The sequence below is a fragment of the Bombina bombina genome, chromosome 4, assembly GCF_027579735.1.
Source record: "Bombina bombina isolate aBomBom1 chromosome 4, aBomBom1.pri, whole genome shotgun sequence".
NCBI classification, from domain to species: Eukaryota; Metazoa; Chordata; class Amphibia; order Anura; family Bombinatoridae; genus Bombina; species Bombina bombina.
This window is the reverse complement of record NC_069502.1, coordinates 70,793,692-70,812,941: the sequence shown is the minus strand read 5'-3', so window position 1 is coordinate 70,812,941 and position 19,250 is coordinate 70,793,692. Positions and strand designations below refer to the sequence as shown.

Below are 19,250 nucleotides of genomic sequence, written 5' to 3'. Positions count from 1 at the left end.
ACTGTCCCTAATTGGCCACATCAGAGAAGGTAACCTAAGTTACAACATGGCAGCTCCCACTGTTTTATAGACACTAAAACTTTACTCTTATTTTGTCAATATTTAACTAATGAAACTTTAAGAAATACATCTATATGTTATACTCAGACTAATCTTTTCTTTGAATGCATCATTCTATCTAGGGTTTATTTAGGGCTATATTACAAGCTAGATTACAAGTGGAGCAAATGTGCCCATTTGCGGGCACACAATAATAAACCAGCCAGTACAAGTGACTGGTTATTGCTACCACAAGCCTGCGGTAGCAATTAGCGTTTACAAAAGTAACCAGAGATCAGATCTCTGGTTCATTTTATAAATGTGCCCCAAATACCCCCAAAATCAAGTGTGATATGTTTTATTAAAAAAAATAAAGATAGTAGCATCTTTATTGTTTAATAAATTAACTGCGAAAAGGCGTTTTTTGGGGTCTAAAGGGAGCAGGTGTGGGGTGTTAGAAACAAAAAGGCAATGAAAGTGCCTTTACATTGCGGTTTATGGGAACTGTGTGCTCCCAGTAAATATATATTTATATGATTATAAACATATATATATATTTATGTATATACACATATTAACGCATACATATATATGTATATAATCATATACATATATATTTATTTACTACTGGAATTGCTGCATTTCTTACCCCCTTTGCTGTGCTTAGGTTCCGATGCCGTCTCTAACGAGCATGCAATTTTAAGCAACTTTCTAATTTACTCCTATTATCACATGTTCTTCATTCTCTTGGTATCTTTATTTGAAAAGCAAGAATGTAAGTTTAGATGTCGGCTAATTTTTGGTGAACAACCTGGGTTGTTCTTGCTGATTGGTGGATTGATTTAACTGAACAATAAACAAGTGCTGTCCAGGGGCTGAACCAAAAAAATAACTTTGATGCAAAAAAAAAAAATAGCAAGAGAACGAAGAAAAATTGATAATAGGAGTAAATTAGAAAGTGAATCACAAAAGAAAAAATTTGGGTTCAGTGTCCCTTTAAGGAAAAATGTTAGGTTTCATGTCCATTTAATTCCCTCTTGCTATTTGGTTGATAACTTTAAGAAATAGATGAATATACAAAGTTAAAAGCAACATACCAACACTTTTTGTACCTAAAGGTGATGTTTCTTTGTGAATAGCACAATCAGCAAACAGGATAGGAAAAGATAAACAGATTTATTCTGGTTAGCAAATCATACAAATAAAACACCCTATACAATTTATTAGATTATTCTTGTTTTCATTCTTTTTATTTTGCAGCAATAAATATTCTGGAATTGATTTTGTTATGATAAGTAATTGACAATTGAATTATTGTGTATTGCTCATTAACCTGAGTTCATGAAAATTCAATATTGCTAGCACAAGAGAAAACTAGTTTCATGTGCCGTGTGGGGACAACCCCTATGTGAGTGATATTACTTAATGTAATTAACTCCTGCACCATTTTAATCATTTTAAATGTAATTCTATTAACTCCTAAATCATGTGTATAAGTTATGCTGTAAGCATTGACGCTTTGTAGCACTTGTCATAGACAGCTTTAACACATTTAAAGGGACATGAAATACAATTTAAAAAAAAAAGAATGTATTATCAAATTGTCTTTGTTCTCGTGTTATTCTATGTTGAAAAGATATCTAGATAGGTAAAATGCACGTCTTGAGCACTACATGGCAGGAAATAGTTCCGCCATCTAGTGCTCTTGCCTGAATATAAAATAGTTGTAAAACTGTTACCATATAGTGCAGAAGATGTGTGCACACTCCTGAGCTCACCTTCCTGCTTTTCAACAAATGATAACAGGAAAACAAAAACAAATTGATAATAGAAGTAGATTAGAAAGTTGTTTACAATTGTATTATCTAAATCATGAAAGAAAAAAAATGGGTTTATGTCCCTTTGACCTCTTAAGGACCAGCGACATACCCTGTATGGGGTTTGCAATACTAATGGCACGATCTCGCCACCAGCAGGACCTGCGCTATTATAAACAAGGAAACCCTTAACGACCAGATACTAAAATGTGCCTTTTAGTAAATAAAACAAATATGCATCTTTTTTTTTTTTGTAAAAAAAAACCCAGCTGCAATAAGCAGTTTTTAAGGGTTGAAAGTGGCAGGTGTGGGTTGTTAGAAACGGCACTGAAAATGCCTTTACATTGTGGTCTACGGGGACTGTGTGTTCCCAGTAAAGTTAAGTGTATATGCTTATATACAAATATATTTATATTTGCTGCCCATAGCTGCGCGACTTACCCCCTTCTCTGCACTAGTTCTCATGCTGTGTCTCACGGCATGAGAACGAGCCGCCCATTGGAGCCTATAGAAGTGCGCTCAATTGTAATACCAGCGCACATTTGCGTGCGCTGGTATTACAAAGTTGAGCACAAATATCTCTTTTGTGGATGCAATATTTTGCGCTCAACTTGTAATCTGGCCCTTGGTGGGGTGGGGTTAAAAACAAATTTATAAGCAAGCTACAGAGCAAAAATATAATGATGTAACACAGTAGATCATTTTAATTTTGCAGTTTTATGTTCTTTTAAACATCCAACTTAAAACACAATCTTATGAACAATATAAGACTCACTGAAGAAAAGGCATAAATATTTAGTAGATTACAAACATTCTGAGATAATCACTTTAAGGTATTTAATACTTCTATGGTGAGATATTATAATGTAATACCAATTTAAATGCTGAAAACCTCATCTCAAATTAGCCAGGGTAATACATAAATAATGTTAAGTTAATGCATAATGAATATTAAATTATATTAACTTATATAAAGGCTTAAGTTTTATTATTAAAGTGTGCAGCCAATGGCTGTGTAGAATGTAACAGAGTTCTGCGCTTCCATTTCTAGGAGAAACTGAAAAGCTCACAATTTCAAAATGGGATTACAGAAAAGGGGGCAAAATAAATATTGAATGTATATTGCAGTTATTTTTATATATATATATATTATTTATAATTTTATTTTAACATCTCAAAGTGTTTAATATCCCTTTAAAGAGTCAAAGTAAAGTCAATGTTTCCTTTAATGTGTTCCAAATTATTTAATTTGCCTGCTGGGTGTATTACATTGTTTGCAACCAGATCCATTAGCTTTGCCATTTGAAATGAGATGGTTTTGTATGTGGAGACCAACAAGTACATTGAAAATATGATTACCGCAGTGCTCTTTATTCAAAAGCTAAATAAACAAAGAGGAAGCAGCAGAAATCAGCCTGTCAGTGGGAGTGGTAGAGATAGCTTTTGTGAAAAAGTGTTCCTGTAGCTTTTAGGAATATAATAAACTTGTATCATCTACTTGCTGCAAATCATTAAATGTCCTGGAAACTGGCTCTGAGCCGTCCAAATTTTCTCAGTTAGGTGCCACTGCTAATGATGGCTCAGAGCCCACCTTGAGGGCAATTTGGGGGCTCCCACTTGCTTCCACCCCAGCAATCTGGCCTGAATAATGAGAGGCATCGCTGGGGCTTCACGTTTTGCGTTATGATGTTACGCACAATGACGTGATGATGTCACCTCGCAACTTTATTTAAAATGGACAATGGACAAACATAGGGAGATGAGTGCATGCTGCTTAGAAGCCTGTATCTCAGGCATCTAAGCAGCTACAGACCCCAAGACCCAACACTGGAAAGGTAATCGTCTAACCTTTCCAATGGTATACGTCTTGATGATTTGGAAAAAAAAGTAATAAAGTTAAAAATAAATATATTTAAAAAAAGTAAAAAAAAAAAAAGGTTCAAAACCAGCTTAGCACCCAGGTGGGAAATGGCTTAGCAGCCAAAGGGGTAAGGTTTATTCTAGCAACTGAAAATAATAAATAAAAATAAGTGCTGGCCTTTGAATATAGAGAGAGATAAGGGGGCCTTTGTGTATATACAGATAGATTATATAAGTAAATCAGCTCTTTCTGCAGGCTCAGACCACATTAATGGGGATGTTCTCTAGAACAATAGGTTGAGTTTTCAAGGAGCAAATACAAAAATAATAAATGTCAAATAGTGTGCAGCTGTTATAACAGGCCACTAGAAACAACATAAAGAGACATTAAACTGCTGGGTACACCCACGGTAGTATGGTAAATTCTCACCATGCTATTGTTTTTCTGTCTGTACCATCATTTCCCTTATATTAACCCTTTACATGCGCAATACAGGAGCTGCACATTTGTGGAGCAACAACATTACTCTATATAATTCTTAAGGTTTTTTTACTATTAGTTATGGAACTTATAAACTGTTTAAAAAAACTCCTAAATGTAACTTCCGCTTTTTATTGTGCAAGTTAACCCAAAGTTTACTGTTGATCGGTAAAGATGCACTGCTTTTGTCACATAATACAACAATCAATATGGCTGCGCCCAGTATAAAGGAGCAGAGCTTTAACAAGTGACTTCTGTATTGGATTCACAAAAGAGGACAGCTTTAGAGAGAGCTGCAGATGCGGAATGTTGAGTAGTAAACATGCTACTGTAGTTGTACTCAGCAGTTCAATGTCCCTTTAAGGGCAAACCAATGTTACAGTACAATGCCCCTTAAATGATACTTACATTACTAAAGTCAGTTATTAAACGTGACGTATATGTCTATGATTTTATATGAACAGTCTTCCAATTAACTATTAATAAAGGTATTTTAAAATAAACTGATGCAATTAAAAATTGATAACATGAACTATGAATATGATATGACTTCTCTGAAAAAAAATAAAAACACCACATTTAATTTTAATTTATTATTTTTGTATATATCTAAGCCTCTGCAGACTCCCCCATTATCTCTGTTCTTTTGACAGACTTCCATTTTAGCCAATCAGTGCTGACTCATAAATAACCCCACTGTAGTGAGCACAATGTTATCTATAGGGCACACATGAAGTCATGAATTAGCAGCGTCTAATTGTGAAAAACCGTCAAAATACACTGATATAAAAGGCAGCCTTCAAGGACTTAGTAATTAGCATATAAGCCTACCTAGGTTTAGCTTTCAACAAAAAATACCAAGAGGACAAATCTAATTTGATGATAAAAGTGAATTGGAAAGTTGTTTAAAATTGAATGCCCTATCTGAATAATGAAAGTTTAATTCTAGACTGTCCCTTTGAAGGCACATTAAACAGGAAATAAACCTAGATATAATTATGTATTCAGATCAAAGATTTTCCTGATAATGCTATGCAAATCTTGTTATAAAATGTTAGCTTTTTGAATATACTGTAGAAGAAATGTGTTTTTGTTTTTATAAATTAATTGGTGCCTAGCCTGTTCTCCTTATCTAATTCCCCCTGTTGAAGCCAGTGTGCATTCATGCAGCTGAATAGTTTAACCAGAAAATCCGTTCAGAAAAATGCTTCAATGCTGCACTAGGTTATCCTATAGTGTCTTCTTTCAGTTGTGTAAATCTATAGTCATGCTGTCTGATCCAGGGGCAGCAGAACCTCTGTATATTCAAAATGTATCCAATCACAATTCTGTTACATTGCCAAATCTGACTTTTTCTTTGTTCTTGACATGTCCAAATTGCTTCTCTTAATATGGCCACTTTAACGTTTATCAATTCATTTACAGGTGCTGGGTCGCGGAGGATACAAGTTCCAAAATTGGGCACAAACATATGGTTCTAATCCAGAACTATATTTCCAACCGACAAGTGCGGAAGAAGTTAAAGAAGTAAGTAAATGCTATTGTGTTTAAAATCTTTAAAGGGACAGTCAACTGAAAATGTTTTATTGTTTAAAAAGATAGATAATTCCTTTATTACACATTCCCCAGTTTTGCACAGCAAACATGGTTATATTAATACACTGTTTACTTCTGTTATTACCTTATATCTAAACTTCTTCTGACAGCCCCCTGATCACATGATTTTTTATTTATTGAATTGCATTTAAGCCAATTAGTGCTGTGTTCTGCACAACCCACGGGCGTGAGCACACTGTTATCTATATGGCTCACATGAACTAGCACTCTCCTGTTGTGAAAAGCTAATAAAAAAAGCATGTGATGAGAGGCTGTCTTTAGTGGCTTAGAAACAGGCAAATATTTAGAAGTCTAAAGGTTATAAAGTATATTAAATGGACATAAAACAAGTTGGGATAGAGAAAAATATAATAATATGTACTTTAATTACTTTACCTGCAAATTTATACTGCAGTGCTTTGCCATTAACCCTTTAATTTTATGTTCAAAAATCTTTATTTGTTTCCATTGGTCATTATTACAACAATTACTGCTTCCTGGGAGCAAATTTTACATAGTCCCAGCAAGAGCCTTATTTTTAAGGAGCACAGAAACATTTTTATGCATAAATCAAACAAGAATATAAGAAATACTGTAACTTCTGAGAAAAAAAAAAAACCTAAAACAAATCAAGATCAGTGTATACATATATCAACATTTTATATTATCACATCGTCTTAAGTTTCCATTTAGCTTATTTCCGTCCAGGGTGCCAGTGAGAAGGGTCTGCTTATCTGAATACTCCACTTGTAGTGGGTTTTTTTTTTTAGCCTTTAACTACGAGTGGTGCATTATCCAATAGAACCAAATGTTATTGAATTTCTCCGTGTCTCCCTGTATCCAGGCTACCCTTTCAGACATGAGATAAGTATCCTGTATTTTGTCTAGAACTTCTCTCCAAGTGGGGGGACCCTCCCTCCAGTGTCTTGCTATGCAGATTCTAGTAACCGTGCAAACTATTTTGATAAACTTATTAATTGCGGAGTTCAGATTGGGGATACGCTTATTCAGAAGTGCATGGGCCATTGTTAATGAAATTTCTTCATCTAAGATCCTACTGAGTAGGTCGCTAGTCTGTTGCCATATGGTATTTTCTCTAAGATCAGCACTAATTAAGCCTGCCCTTTACAGGATTCAAAGTATATCTGATCCCATTCACTTTTAGATATTTGATCTATACCTTCTCCTTCCCATTTTAATGCTATTGATGATTTATGGGTTTGTTGTATGTCCTGAAGAGTAACATACAGTATAATTTAGAAATAAGTTGTTTTTCCCTGCATGGTTTTAAGCTCATTCTTTCTATCACTGTAAGTGGGGTTTTCCCTCGTGATATGTCATATTTGTTAAGAGCTGAAGAGATTTGAAGATATTAACCCTTTATTTTTAAGTGTCCGAATTGTACTACTCTAACTCCTCCCACACAATTCATTTTATGGCTGCCTCTATATCCACCATTGATTTGGTAGAATGCAGTACTTCAACAGTCATTATCTGCTGGAGCATGCCTAGAAGCAAATAAGCTGCTGTGAACTCAGTTAAAATACAATGCCTGTGTTTCTGATATTAAACACTGATAAGGGGGGTGGATCAGACTACTCCAGAAAGCATGGCTATGCAAGTAATTTTGCTTATTTTTGAAATTATTTTAAAATACTTGCCAGCAATGTTTAAACAATTGTTTCTATGCAAATTATTTTTACTTAATTAGCCCTTTTAGAATATGCACAGAACATTGTTGGTTGTGCAAAACTGGGGAATGGGTAGTAAGGGCATTATGTATCTTTTTAAACAATAACAATTTTAGTGTTGACTGTCCATTTAACACAAATGGTGGGGGGTGATATAGGCCCTATTGTGCCCCTCTTCCTCAGGTTAAAACAAACAAGGAGGAGATAAGGGCTCTGTTAGAAATGCCCTCTCCCTCAGGGAAACAGTACTTTAAGTGCATCTGCAGTTTCTTGACACTTTAGGGGTCGATTTATCAAGCTGAGGCGGACAGGGGCGCACATAGGCGCCCCTGTAGCTTGCCTCCTACTGGCTGAATTACGCTGTCACGATTCAGCAATGAACACAAGTGCTATTTTGCGCTCATGTGCAACACCATCCCCGGGGAGATTGAAATTCACCACCTAAGAGGTGGTGAAAGGGTAAGGAAGCAGCGGTCTGATGACCGCTGCTTGTTAAATGCAGAGTGCAGGTTCTCTTGTGAGAAACTGCAGTCGTAGGCAGGCAAAGCCTGATGAAGGGGTTAATAAAATAAACCCCTAAGGGTGATTACCTGCATCTGATATCTCATGTGAAAGAGGAAATTGCCTTCTATTAAATAAGGGGATCACACCCCCTCTAAATTTCAGGTGATCACCATGGTAATACTGCAAGGACACACTTGTGCAACATTTGATGAGGGGAAGGGAGGCACTTTTAGAGCCCCTACCCCTTCCATAAAACACTGAAGGAAATGAACTCAGAGTGGAATGAAAACACAGAGTAGAACCTACTCTTTCTAATTTGGGGTGTTATACCCCTGTCATTAGTAAGTGTTTACCATAAAAGGGACAATCACCTACCTAATGTATTTACTGTATGGGGCAAGTGGTTTCAAAGGAGCCCCATGCCCTAAAGACAGCATACAATGGATAAGCATACAATAACCCATTACATAAAAGAGGAAATTATTTACTTTCAAGACAGGGGTCTTATGTCCCTTTAGATAGAAAGCAGATGCCTTAGAAATGGCAGTCAACTGTTTTCTATGTTTCTTTCATCATGCTCCTCGCTATAAAAAGGTGCATTTGTACCCCAAAATAAGCACTACTGTGGAATAAGTGACACCTCTTTTGAAAAAGTAGGGGTCCCTCTCTCAAAGGAGGGGTCACATACCCAGGTGGCAATTAGCTGATGACTATGGCATCAGTGAACACCTGATAGAACCATAGGCATATGGAACTACATCAAGGGGTGGTATATGCCCTATGTTGCCTTCCACAATATAAAGACCCTTTACTTGAAAACAGCAATCTTACTCTTTAAAATGTGTGGTTCCATACAACAATTATTCTATTTTGGAGTTTCTGGCAATATTTCAGAGGCTTTTATTACCCTTTCACCTTAGAAATATACCATAAAATCCCTCATTTGAAAAAGTAGGGTCCAACGATTCAAATAAAGGGTTATACTGTATATCCCTATATCTATGAAGTGATTGACATACTTAGAATTAACTAGGTGATAACCCTGCCCAGAGGGCAGTCTATTTAAAAAAAAACTACAACCCCCAAAGCTAAAATTACAAAAAATAAAAAATGTAAAATTACAGAAAAAAATAAACAAAGCGATCTAAAATAAAAAAATTAAACCTAAACTAATACCCCTCTAAAAATAAAAAATCCCCCCAAGATAAAAACACCCCCTAATCTAATACTAAACTACCAATAGCCCTTATAAGGGCTTTTGTAGGGCATTGCCCTAAGTTAAACAGCTCTTTTACATTTAAAAACTACTAAATCCCCCCTAACAATAAAACCCCCACCCACCAAACCCCCCCAAAATAAAAAAAACTAACACTAAAAAACCTAAACTACCCATTGTCCCTAAAGGCGCATTTGTATGGGCATTGCCCTTAAAAGGGAATTCAGTTCTTTTACTGCCCTTAAAAGGGCAATCAGCTCTTTTCCAGCCCATTAAATCCCTAATCTTAAAAATAAAAAATAAATCCTAACAATAAGGCCCAAATAGGTACTCACCGTTCTTGAAGTCTGGCAGAGAAGGTCTTCTTCCAGGCGGCTCCATCATCTTCTATCTTCATCCGGAGCGATGGCGGCACGGAGTGGAGGTGCGGAGCTGTGGATCCTCAGCATGGAGTGGAGGTGCACAGCTGTCTTCAGTGGCGGTCCTCAATGGCGGTGGTCCTTGGCGGCAGCAGCAGTGTTCCTCCGCGCCGCCTTTGCTCCGGATGAAGATATTGATATGATTGCCCTTTTAAGGGCAGTAAAAGAGCTGAGTGCCTTTTTAAGGGAAGTAAAAGAGCTGAAGCCCCGTTTAAGGGCAATGCCCATACAAATGCCCCTTTAGTGGCAATGGGTACTTTAGGTTTTTTTAGTGTTAGTTTTTTTGTTTTTGGGGGGTTTAGTGGGTGGGGGGGGTTTACTGTTAGGGGGGATTTAGTAATTTTTAAATGTATAAGAGCCCTTTAACTTAGGGCAATGTCCTACAAAGAGCCCTTTTAAAGGGACAGTCTACACCAGAATTTTTATTGTTTTAAAAGATAGATAATCCCTTTATTACCCATTCCCCAGTTTTGCATAACCAACACATTTATAATAATACACTTTTAACCTCTGTGATTATCTTGTATCTAAGCCTCTGCAAACTGCCCCTTTTTTCAGTTCTTTTGACAGACTTGCAGTCTAGCCAATCAGTGCCTGCTCCCAGATAACTTCTCGTGCACGAGCACAGTGTTATCTATATGAAATACATGAACTAACACCCTCTAGTGGTGAAAAACTGTTAAAATGCAATCTGAAAGAGGTGGGCTTCAAGGTCTAAGAAATTAGCATATGAACCTCCTAGGTTAAGCTTTCAACTAAGAATACCAAGGGAACAAAGCAAAATTGGTGATAAAAGTAAATTGGAAAATTGTTTAAATTTACATGCTCTATCTGAATCATGAAAGTTTATTTTGGCCTAGACTGTCCCTTTAAGGGCTATTGGTAGTTTAGTTTAGGGGGTGTTTTTATTTTGGGGGGAGCTTTTTTATTTTCATAGGGATTAGGTTTAAATTTTTTTATTTTTGATCATTTTGTTTATTTTTTTCTGTAATTTTAGGTTATTTTTTGTAATTTTAGGTTATTTTTTGTAATTTAATGTTAGTTTTTTTTTAAGGGCTTAGTAATTAAATTAGTTATTTGCGTTGAAGGGGGGTTGGCGGTTTAGGAGTTAATAGGTTAATTAGGTTTATTGCGATGTGGGGGTTTAACGATTTAGGGGTTAATAGGTTAATTAGGTTTATTGTGATGTTGGGAGTTGGCGGTTTAAGGGTTAATGGGTTATTTAGGTTTATTGCGATGTGAGGGGTTGGCAGTTAAGGGGTTAATATTTGAATTATGTTATTTGCGGATTAGTGGTTAATTACTTTATTATTTTGCGATGTGAGGGTTTGCGGCTTAGGTGTTTGTTAATACGTTTGTGCGGGAGGTTAGTTTTTTTGTTATACTTCGTGCTGGCGGGTAGGTTTTTTTGTTATACTTTGTGCGGGCGTTTAAGTGTTTTTATTTATTTCTTGCAGGCTGTTAATTGTTTTTTTTATATTTCGTATGGGCGGTTGCATGTTTTTTTTTTAAGGCTTTGGGTCTGCCTACGCTGCATCCAAGTGGATTCCAAACATGGCAGGGATTCTTTCACCACCCTGCGATTTTCAGAATCCTTGCTTCGCTGCATCCAGGTGGATTCTTTTGGCTGTGCACTCAGCCAACATTCTTCTGGCTGCCTCGCACAGCCAACATTCCTTTGAGGGTGCGTGCGCAACTGGCGACACCGATGGACGCGTTACAAACGCGATTATAGTATAGATGAGAGCTATCTTGATAACAAGTATTTAAAGGGACATGAAACCCAACATTTTTCTTTCATGATTTAGGTACAACAAACAATTTAAAATGACTTTAAAATTTGCTTCATTCTCTTGGTATCATTTGTTGAAGGAGCAGCAATGCACTACTGGTTTTTAACTGAACAAATGGGTGAGCCAATGACAATCGGAATATATATGCAGCCCCCAATCAGCAGCTAGAGCATAGCGGCGAGATTACGAGTTTTGCGTTAGCCTTAAAAAGCAGCGTTGAGAGGTCCCAACGCTGCTTTTTATCTAACGCTGGTATTACGAGTTTGACAGGTAGAGGCTCAATGCTCACTTTTCTTCCACGACTCGAGGCTACCGCAAATCCCCTTACGTCAATTGCGTATCCTATCTTTTTAATGGGATTTGCTTAATGCTGGAATTACGAGTCTTGGAGAAAGTGAGCGGTAGAGCCTCTACCTCCAAGACTCCAACCTACCTACCTATCAGCCAATCGGAATTCGAGGGACGCCATCTTGGATGACGTCATTCAAAGGAACCTTCATTGGCTGGTTGGATCAGCCAATAGAATGCAAGGTCAATTCTATTGGCTGATCCAATCAGCCAATCCGATTTTTCCTACCTCCATTACGATTGCCTGATAGAATCCTATCAGCTAATCGGAATTCGAGGGACGCCATCTTGGATGACATCATTTAAAGGAACCTTCATTCGTCGTTAGTCGTCGGGAAGAAGAGGATGCTCCGCATCGGATGTCTTGAGGATGGACCCGCTCTGCGCCGGATGGATGAAGATAGAAGATGCCGCTTGGATGAAGTCTTCTGATGGATGGAGGACCTCTTCTGCCCCGATCGGATGAAGACTTCTGCCGCTCCAGATGTCCTCTTTTGGTCCATCGTTGCCCGGCTGGGTGAACACGACTCAAGGTAGGGTGATCTTCAATGGGGTAGTGTTAGGTTTTTTTAAGGGGAGATCGGGTGGGTTTTAGAGTAGGGGTGTGTGGATGGTGGGTTGTAATGTTGGGGGGGTCTTGTATTTTATTTTACAGGTAAAAGAGCTGATTACTTTGGGGCAATGCCCTGCAAAAAGCCCTTTTAAGGGCTGGTAAAAGAGCTGATTACTTTTGTAATTTAGTATAGGGTAGGGAATTTTATTATTTTGGGGGCTTTTTTATTTTATTAGGGGGCTTAGATTAGGTGTAATTAGATTAAAATTCTTGTAATATTTTTTTATTTTTTGTAATTTAGTGGGGTTTTTTTTGTAATATAGTTTAGTTTATTAAATTGTATTTTAGTTTAGATCATTGTAGTTAATGTATTTAATTAATTTATTGATAGTGTAGTGTTAGGTGTATTTGTAACTTAGGTTAGGATTTATTTTACAGGTAATTTTGTAATTATTTTAACTAGATAGCTATTAAATAGTTATTAACTATTTAATAGCTATTGTAGCTAGTTAAAATAAATACAAAGTTGCCTGTAAAATAAATATAAATCCTAAAATAGCTACAATGTAACTATTAGTTATATTGTATCTATCTTATGGTTTATTTTATAGGTAAGTATTTAATTTTAAATAGGAATATTTTATTTACTTATAGTAAATTTATTTTGTTTTATTTAAATTATATTTAACTTAGGGGGGTGTTAGGGTTAGGGTTAGACTTAGGTTTAGGGGTTAATAACTTTATTATAGTAGCGGCGATGTTGGGGGCGGGAGATTAGGGGTTAATAAGTGTAGGTAGGTGGCGGCGATGTTAGGGAGGGCAGATTAGGGGTTAATAAAATTTATTATAGTGTTTGCGAGGCGGGAGTGCGGCGGTTTAGGGGTTAATACATTTATTATAGTGGCGGCGATGTCCGGTCGGAAGATTAGCGGTTAATAAGTGTAGATAGGTGGCGGCGAAGTTGGGGGGGGGGACAGATTAGGGGTTAATAAATTTAATATAGGTGTCGGCGATGTTGGGGGCAGAAGATTAGGGGTTCATAGGGATAATGTAGGTGGCGGTGGTGTCTGGAGAGGCAGATTAGGGGTTAATAGTATAATGCATGTGTCAGCGATAGCGGAGGCGGCAGATTAGGGGTTAATAAGTGTAAGACTCAGGGTTCATGTTAGGGTGTTAGGTGTATTTTCCCATAGGAAACAATGGGGCTGCGTTAGGAGCTGGACGCTGCTTTTTTTGCAGGTGTTAGGTTTTTTTTTTCAGCCAGCTCAGCCCCATTGTATCCTATGGGGAAATTGTGCATGAGCACGTTTTTCCAGCTTACCGCTGACTTAAGCAACGCTGGTATTGACGGTTGAAGTGGAGCTAAATTTGGCTCCACACTCACTTCTCTGAAGCTAACGCAGCCATTCAGAAAACTTGTAATACCAGCGTTGGCTTAAGGGAGCGCTGGAAAAAAAAGGCTTGCTAGCCTCGCAGGTCTTTAACAAAAAAACTCGTAATCTAGGCGTAGGTTCTTTGCTGCTCCTGAGGTTTCCTAGATGAACCGTTCAGCAAAAGGTAACAAATGAAGGAAGCAAATTAAATAAAAGAAGTAAATTGGAAAGTTTAATGTCTAAATCATGAATGTCTAATTGTGACTTTATTGTATCTTTAACACATGGAAAAACCTTTACCGGAACTTTACTAGGGAAAACACAGGCTTTTAATACACAGATTCATTTTGTATTGTGATCACTCGAATAACACACTGACCAATTTAGCCGTAAAGCAAAACGCCTTTTCGAGAGGAAATAGCCTACAGATTGTGATCAACCCTTAATAGAAAAACAAACAATTAAGATCAGTAATGTATAATATTTGTATATAAATTAATTGTGAATAAATATATATTTATTATTTACTTTTATTTATTTATTTCTTGGTTTTTTTTTTAGATTCTAGATCTTGCTCGTCAGAGGACAAAAAGAGTCAAAGTAGTGGGAGGTGGACACTCCCCTTCTGACATTGCGTGTACTGATGACTTTATGATCAGAATGGACAAAATGAACAAAATTCTAAAGGTACTCTCATCTACCATTCAAAGACTTTTGGAAGTAGTATTATTTAGCCATTTATTAATGCTCATGCATTTTATTTTTAACCCTTTATTTTATTTTTGAATCCTTTAATATCTTCCACTAAAACCAGTGATTTGAAGTTTTTAATAAATTTGAGTTTATTGTTATAATCATGCATTGGCTTGAACATACATCTAGAAATCATGTGCACATCATTCAGAAGGATCAGTGTTGGATTCAAAGCCATTGCCTATAAATGTTCACTAGTAATATGGGACTAGCAACAATATTTATCTATCTATCTATTTATCTATCAATCATCTGTCTGTCTATCTAGCTCAATCTCTCTCTCTCTCTCTCTCTCTCTCTCTGTCTAGATATCAATCTATCTATCATTTCTATTATCTATCTATCTATCTATCTATCTATCTATCTATCTATCTATCTATCTATCATCTATCTATCTATCTATCTATCTATCTATCTATCTATCTATCTATCCATATATATAAATATCTATCATATATCTATCTATTATATATCTATCTATTATATATCTATTATCTATCTAGTATCTATCATAAATCTATCATTTATCTATCTATCATCTATCTATTATCTATCTATCTATCTATCTATCATCACAAAACACCTTGTAATTTTGTAATTGCAAAACTTTATTTGTAGTCTTGCAATACATTGGGAAATCAGCCAAGTGTGAAATTATTCTGGGTTCATTGATACCTTTTATGCACCATTTGATTTTTGATGTCAAAACCTGTCATTACGTTATTTGGCAATTCAGACTTGTTCCTGGAGTAAACATGGCTTGCCAATGTCATTTTGTTAGAAAAACTTGCATTGCATTGCCTTACTGTATCGTAACATTACAGGAAATATGGCAAATAAATAGTGAATGTATATTGTAAAGGAGTTTTACTACTTATATTTAAACATTTATATTAAATTCACAATGTGTTTCATATCCCTTTAATATTTATTAAAATATATATTATCTAACGTTATCATAGGATTGGTTTTATAACTGTACATATCCTTTTTCATTTACAAGTTAAAAGGAGATAATAGCTATTATCTGTACTGAAGAATGGTCTCAGTATCTCATTGCTTTCTTTCAGTTTCATTGATCAACGTATTTTTTTTCCTGGAGATTCTCTTACTAAGACAAAGTTAATCTTATTTGTAAAACCTATACTATGCTCCCTTTATTCAATTACATTCTTCTGTTAGACTTAATCATTTTACTTAAATAAATCCTTCTTGAATAAGGTTTTGTGCTACAATAACATAATCTGCTCAAAGCCTTTTATTTAAATACTTTGAAAATTATTACATTTTCCAATTCTGTTCCATTACTTGAAATATAGATTACTACCTTAGTAATAATATACAACCTCACTAAGCTTTGCTGAATGACATAATGTAATTTAATATCTTAATTTAAGGCATCCAATGTTATTTAAAGGAACAGTGAGCACTTTGAAATGATAACAGAAAATGTGTAACTATCGGCTAGATTACGAGTTTTGCGTTATGGTTGAAAAAGCAGCGTTATGGCTCTTTTTCACTACCGCTGGTATTACGAGTCTTGCAGGTATTTCTGTACCGCACACTTGTTTGGCCGTAGCGTAATTACCGCAGCTTTCAAAAAGTCCTTTTTCAAAGGGACTTCCATAGCGCCCGTATTACGAGTTTGCCTTTCCAGCCAAAAAGTGAGCGGTACAGCCTATACCGTTAAGATCCATACCGTAAACTGAAAGTCAGTAGTTATGATTTGTGCGCTACAAAGCTGTAACATAAAACTCATAGCTAAAGTGCTACAAAGTACACTAACACCCATAAACTACCTATTAACCCCTAGACCGAGGTCCTCTCGCATCGCAAAAACTAAAATAAAATTAATAACCCCTAATCTGCCGCTCCGGACATCGCTGCCACTATAATAAACATATTATAAACATATTAACCCCTAAACCGCTGCACTCCCTTTTGTAGGCCCTTAAAAGGGCATTTTGTAGGGCATTGCCCTAAAGATAACAGCTCTTTTCCTACAAAACAAAACAAACACCCCCTAATAGTATACAAGCCCCCAAACCCACAAAATAAAAATAAAGTTAAACCTAATCTACCCATTGCCCTGAAAAGGGCATTTGTATGGGCATTGGCCTTTAAAGGGCATTCAACTCTTTTTCCTGCCCTTAAAAGGGCATTAAGCTCTTTTATGAAATGCCTAACCCCTAATCTAAAAATAAAAACCCACCCCAAAACGAAAAAAAAAAACATTACACAAAATAAAAAACAAATTATACAAAATAATGAAAATAATTCCTATTCTAATACCCATTTAAAAAAAAAACACCCCAAAATAAAAGAAACCTAATCTAGAATAAACTACCAATAGCCCTTAAAAGGGCCTTTTATAGGGCTATGCACTAAAGATATCAGCTGTTTTTCTAAAAAGAAAATACAAAGATCCACTAACATTACAAACCTCCAACCCCCAAACCCACAAAATAAAAAAAAAACTATCTAAAAAACCTAATCTACCCATTGCCCTGAAAAGGGCATTTGTATGGGCAATGCCCTGAAAAGGGCATTCAGCTCTTTTAAGAGTGCCCACCCTAATCTAAAAAAAAACCCAGCCCAAAAAACCTTAAAAAACATAACATTAACCCCTCTTTAGGTACTCACAGTTGTTGAAGTCCCGCTTGAACAATCTTTATCCTGGCGGCTCCATCTTCATCCAGGCGCATCTTTATCCAGATGGCTCCATCTTCATTCATCGCGGGACCGGCATCTTCTTCATCCCTGTGTAGGCGGATTGGCTATACGTGGAGGCAGAGGTCCAGGCCAAAGTCTGGGAGGAGGTCCATTGATCCAACGTGGAGGTCCTCTTCATGCGATCGTCCGCCGCACACTGAGGATTGAAATGCAAGGTACCCCGTTTACCATTGCATTCCTATTGGCTGAAAAATATTAATCAGCCAATAGGAATTAGGGCTACTAAAATCCTATTGGCTGTTCAAATCAGCCAATAGGATTTAAGCAGTTCCCAATAGAATAATAGCTGCTTAAATCCTATTAATGGCTTGAAATTTGTTTTTCATTTTTGTACCTGTATGCTATGGAATAACTGACTTTAAGAAGCTGGAACATTTTTGTGATTGTGCATGATTTGATGGACGTTGCATCCCATACTTCATTAGTGTGGTTGTTGTTTTCTGTTTGTTGATTTGGGATAGAATTGATAGAGTAGAGACTCCTGATGTGAGTTGCCCTCTCATGTATATCACCATTTATAAAGGTGGTGTACAGGACAGGTGGGAGATAGTGAGCTTACATGCTTAAGGAAATACAAGGGAAATATATGAGTAAAAGAGAGTGTTCTGAGGTGCAAAAATAGAGAAATAGATAAATGTAGGTTGTATATATCCCAACAAACAGGTGAGGTTCTAGAAATGCTACATAGATAGGAATGTGAGTATGTAGTAAGTGAGGAGGATACAATATGGTCTTTTGCAGAGTGAAGGGGCTGAGTCTCAGAATATCTGAGGGTGAGGGCGGAGATATTGGAGGGTTCAGTGTTAGAGCCTTGTATGTTGAAGACAAGTTTTTTTAAAGGGACATTATACACTCATTTATTCTTTGAATAAATGTTTTGTAGATGATCTATTTATATAGCCCATAAAGTTTTTTGTTTTTTTAAATGTATAGTTTTGCTTATTTTTAAATAACATTGCTCTGATTTTTAGACTCCTAACCAAGCCCCACAGTTTTATGAGAATACTGATGTATACCTACTCTAGCTTGCTCCTGTTTGTGTAAAGGGTCTTTTCATATGCAAAAGAAGGGGGAGTGTCTTATTTGCCACTTGCAGTGGGCTTTCCAGCTACCTTTTTGAATAGAGCTAAACTGAGTTTTTAAACAGTTTTATACTGGATTTTTATATCAGTATCTGTGCATCGTATTCTTTAAAGTAATGTCTATTAGATGCAGTTATATGAAAATGAGTATATACTGTCCCTTTAATTTTATTCTGAAGTCTCAGGGTAGCCAGTAGAGGGACTGGCTGAGAAGTGCAGCAGATGTGAAGAGATGTGTAAAGATCAGTCTGATAAAACATTCATGATTGAGGGCAGAGAAAACACAAAATATCTTGGGAAAACAGGATGAATTTGAATCTTTGTTATCTTACATGAGGAAGTGACACATTTTAGAGATGTTTTTAATGTGGAAGCAGCAGAAATGGGCAAGGGATTAAATATAGTGATTGATCAGTTGAAAGCTCCAAGTCAAATATGAGCACATTTCATTGGACTTGATTGGTTGAATTAATGACAATGTTGTCAAGACTCATTTCAGTTTGAGGGGTGGGTAGAGTGGATGATGCTGAATCCCATATGACTATATTAAGGAATGTAGAAATGTACTGATTGAAAGAGAGAGAGACCAAGAACCAAGTCTTGTGGCACCCTCTCAGAGAGTGTTGGATATGCCAGAAAATGGTACATTGAAGGTAAAGTTAGAAAACAAACAAAAAGAGCTACAAGAGAGTTGTGTCACAAAGGCCAAATGATAGGAGGTTTTGGATCAGAATAGAGTAGTCAACAGCGTAAACGGATGCAGAGGTTCAGAAGGACTAGCAGAGATAAATGTGCTTCAGACTTGACTGTGAAAAATCCCATATACTACCATTTGAGAATAATAAGATACAAATCTGTCGGTTACTCTCTACGTTGATCAACAATCCTAAAATGATTTGCAAAATAAAGAGCGTTTGTCAGTTAAAGCACACAAAGAAAGTAATCATGGTATACATAAGTCCAAAACAGTTTTGGTTGGTTTAACATGGATC

At 36.4% G+C, this 19,250-nt stretch overlaps 1 protein-coding gene across 1 annotated transcript in view; it reads left to right on the top strand.

The window, feature by feature from the left end:
* The first annotated feature begins 5,464 nt into the window (after positions 1–5,464).
* LOC128656894 (L-gulonolactone oxidase-like) overlaps positions 5,465–19,250 on the top strand; it is a 269,317-nt gene continuing 255,531 nt past the window's right edge. The window contains exons 1-3 of the mRNA XM_053711063.1: positions 5,465–5,509; positions 5,623–5,724; positions 14,252–14,377. Of these exons, the coding sequence (XP_053567038.1) occupies positions 5,465–5,509; positions 5,623–5,724; positions 14,252–14,377 (273 nt within the window). The remainder of the gene's footprint in view (positions 5,510–5,622; positions 5,725–14,251; positions 14,378–19,250) is intronic.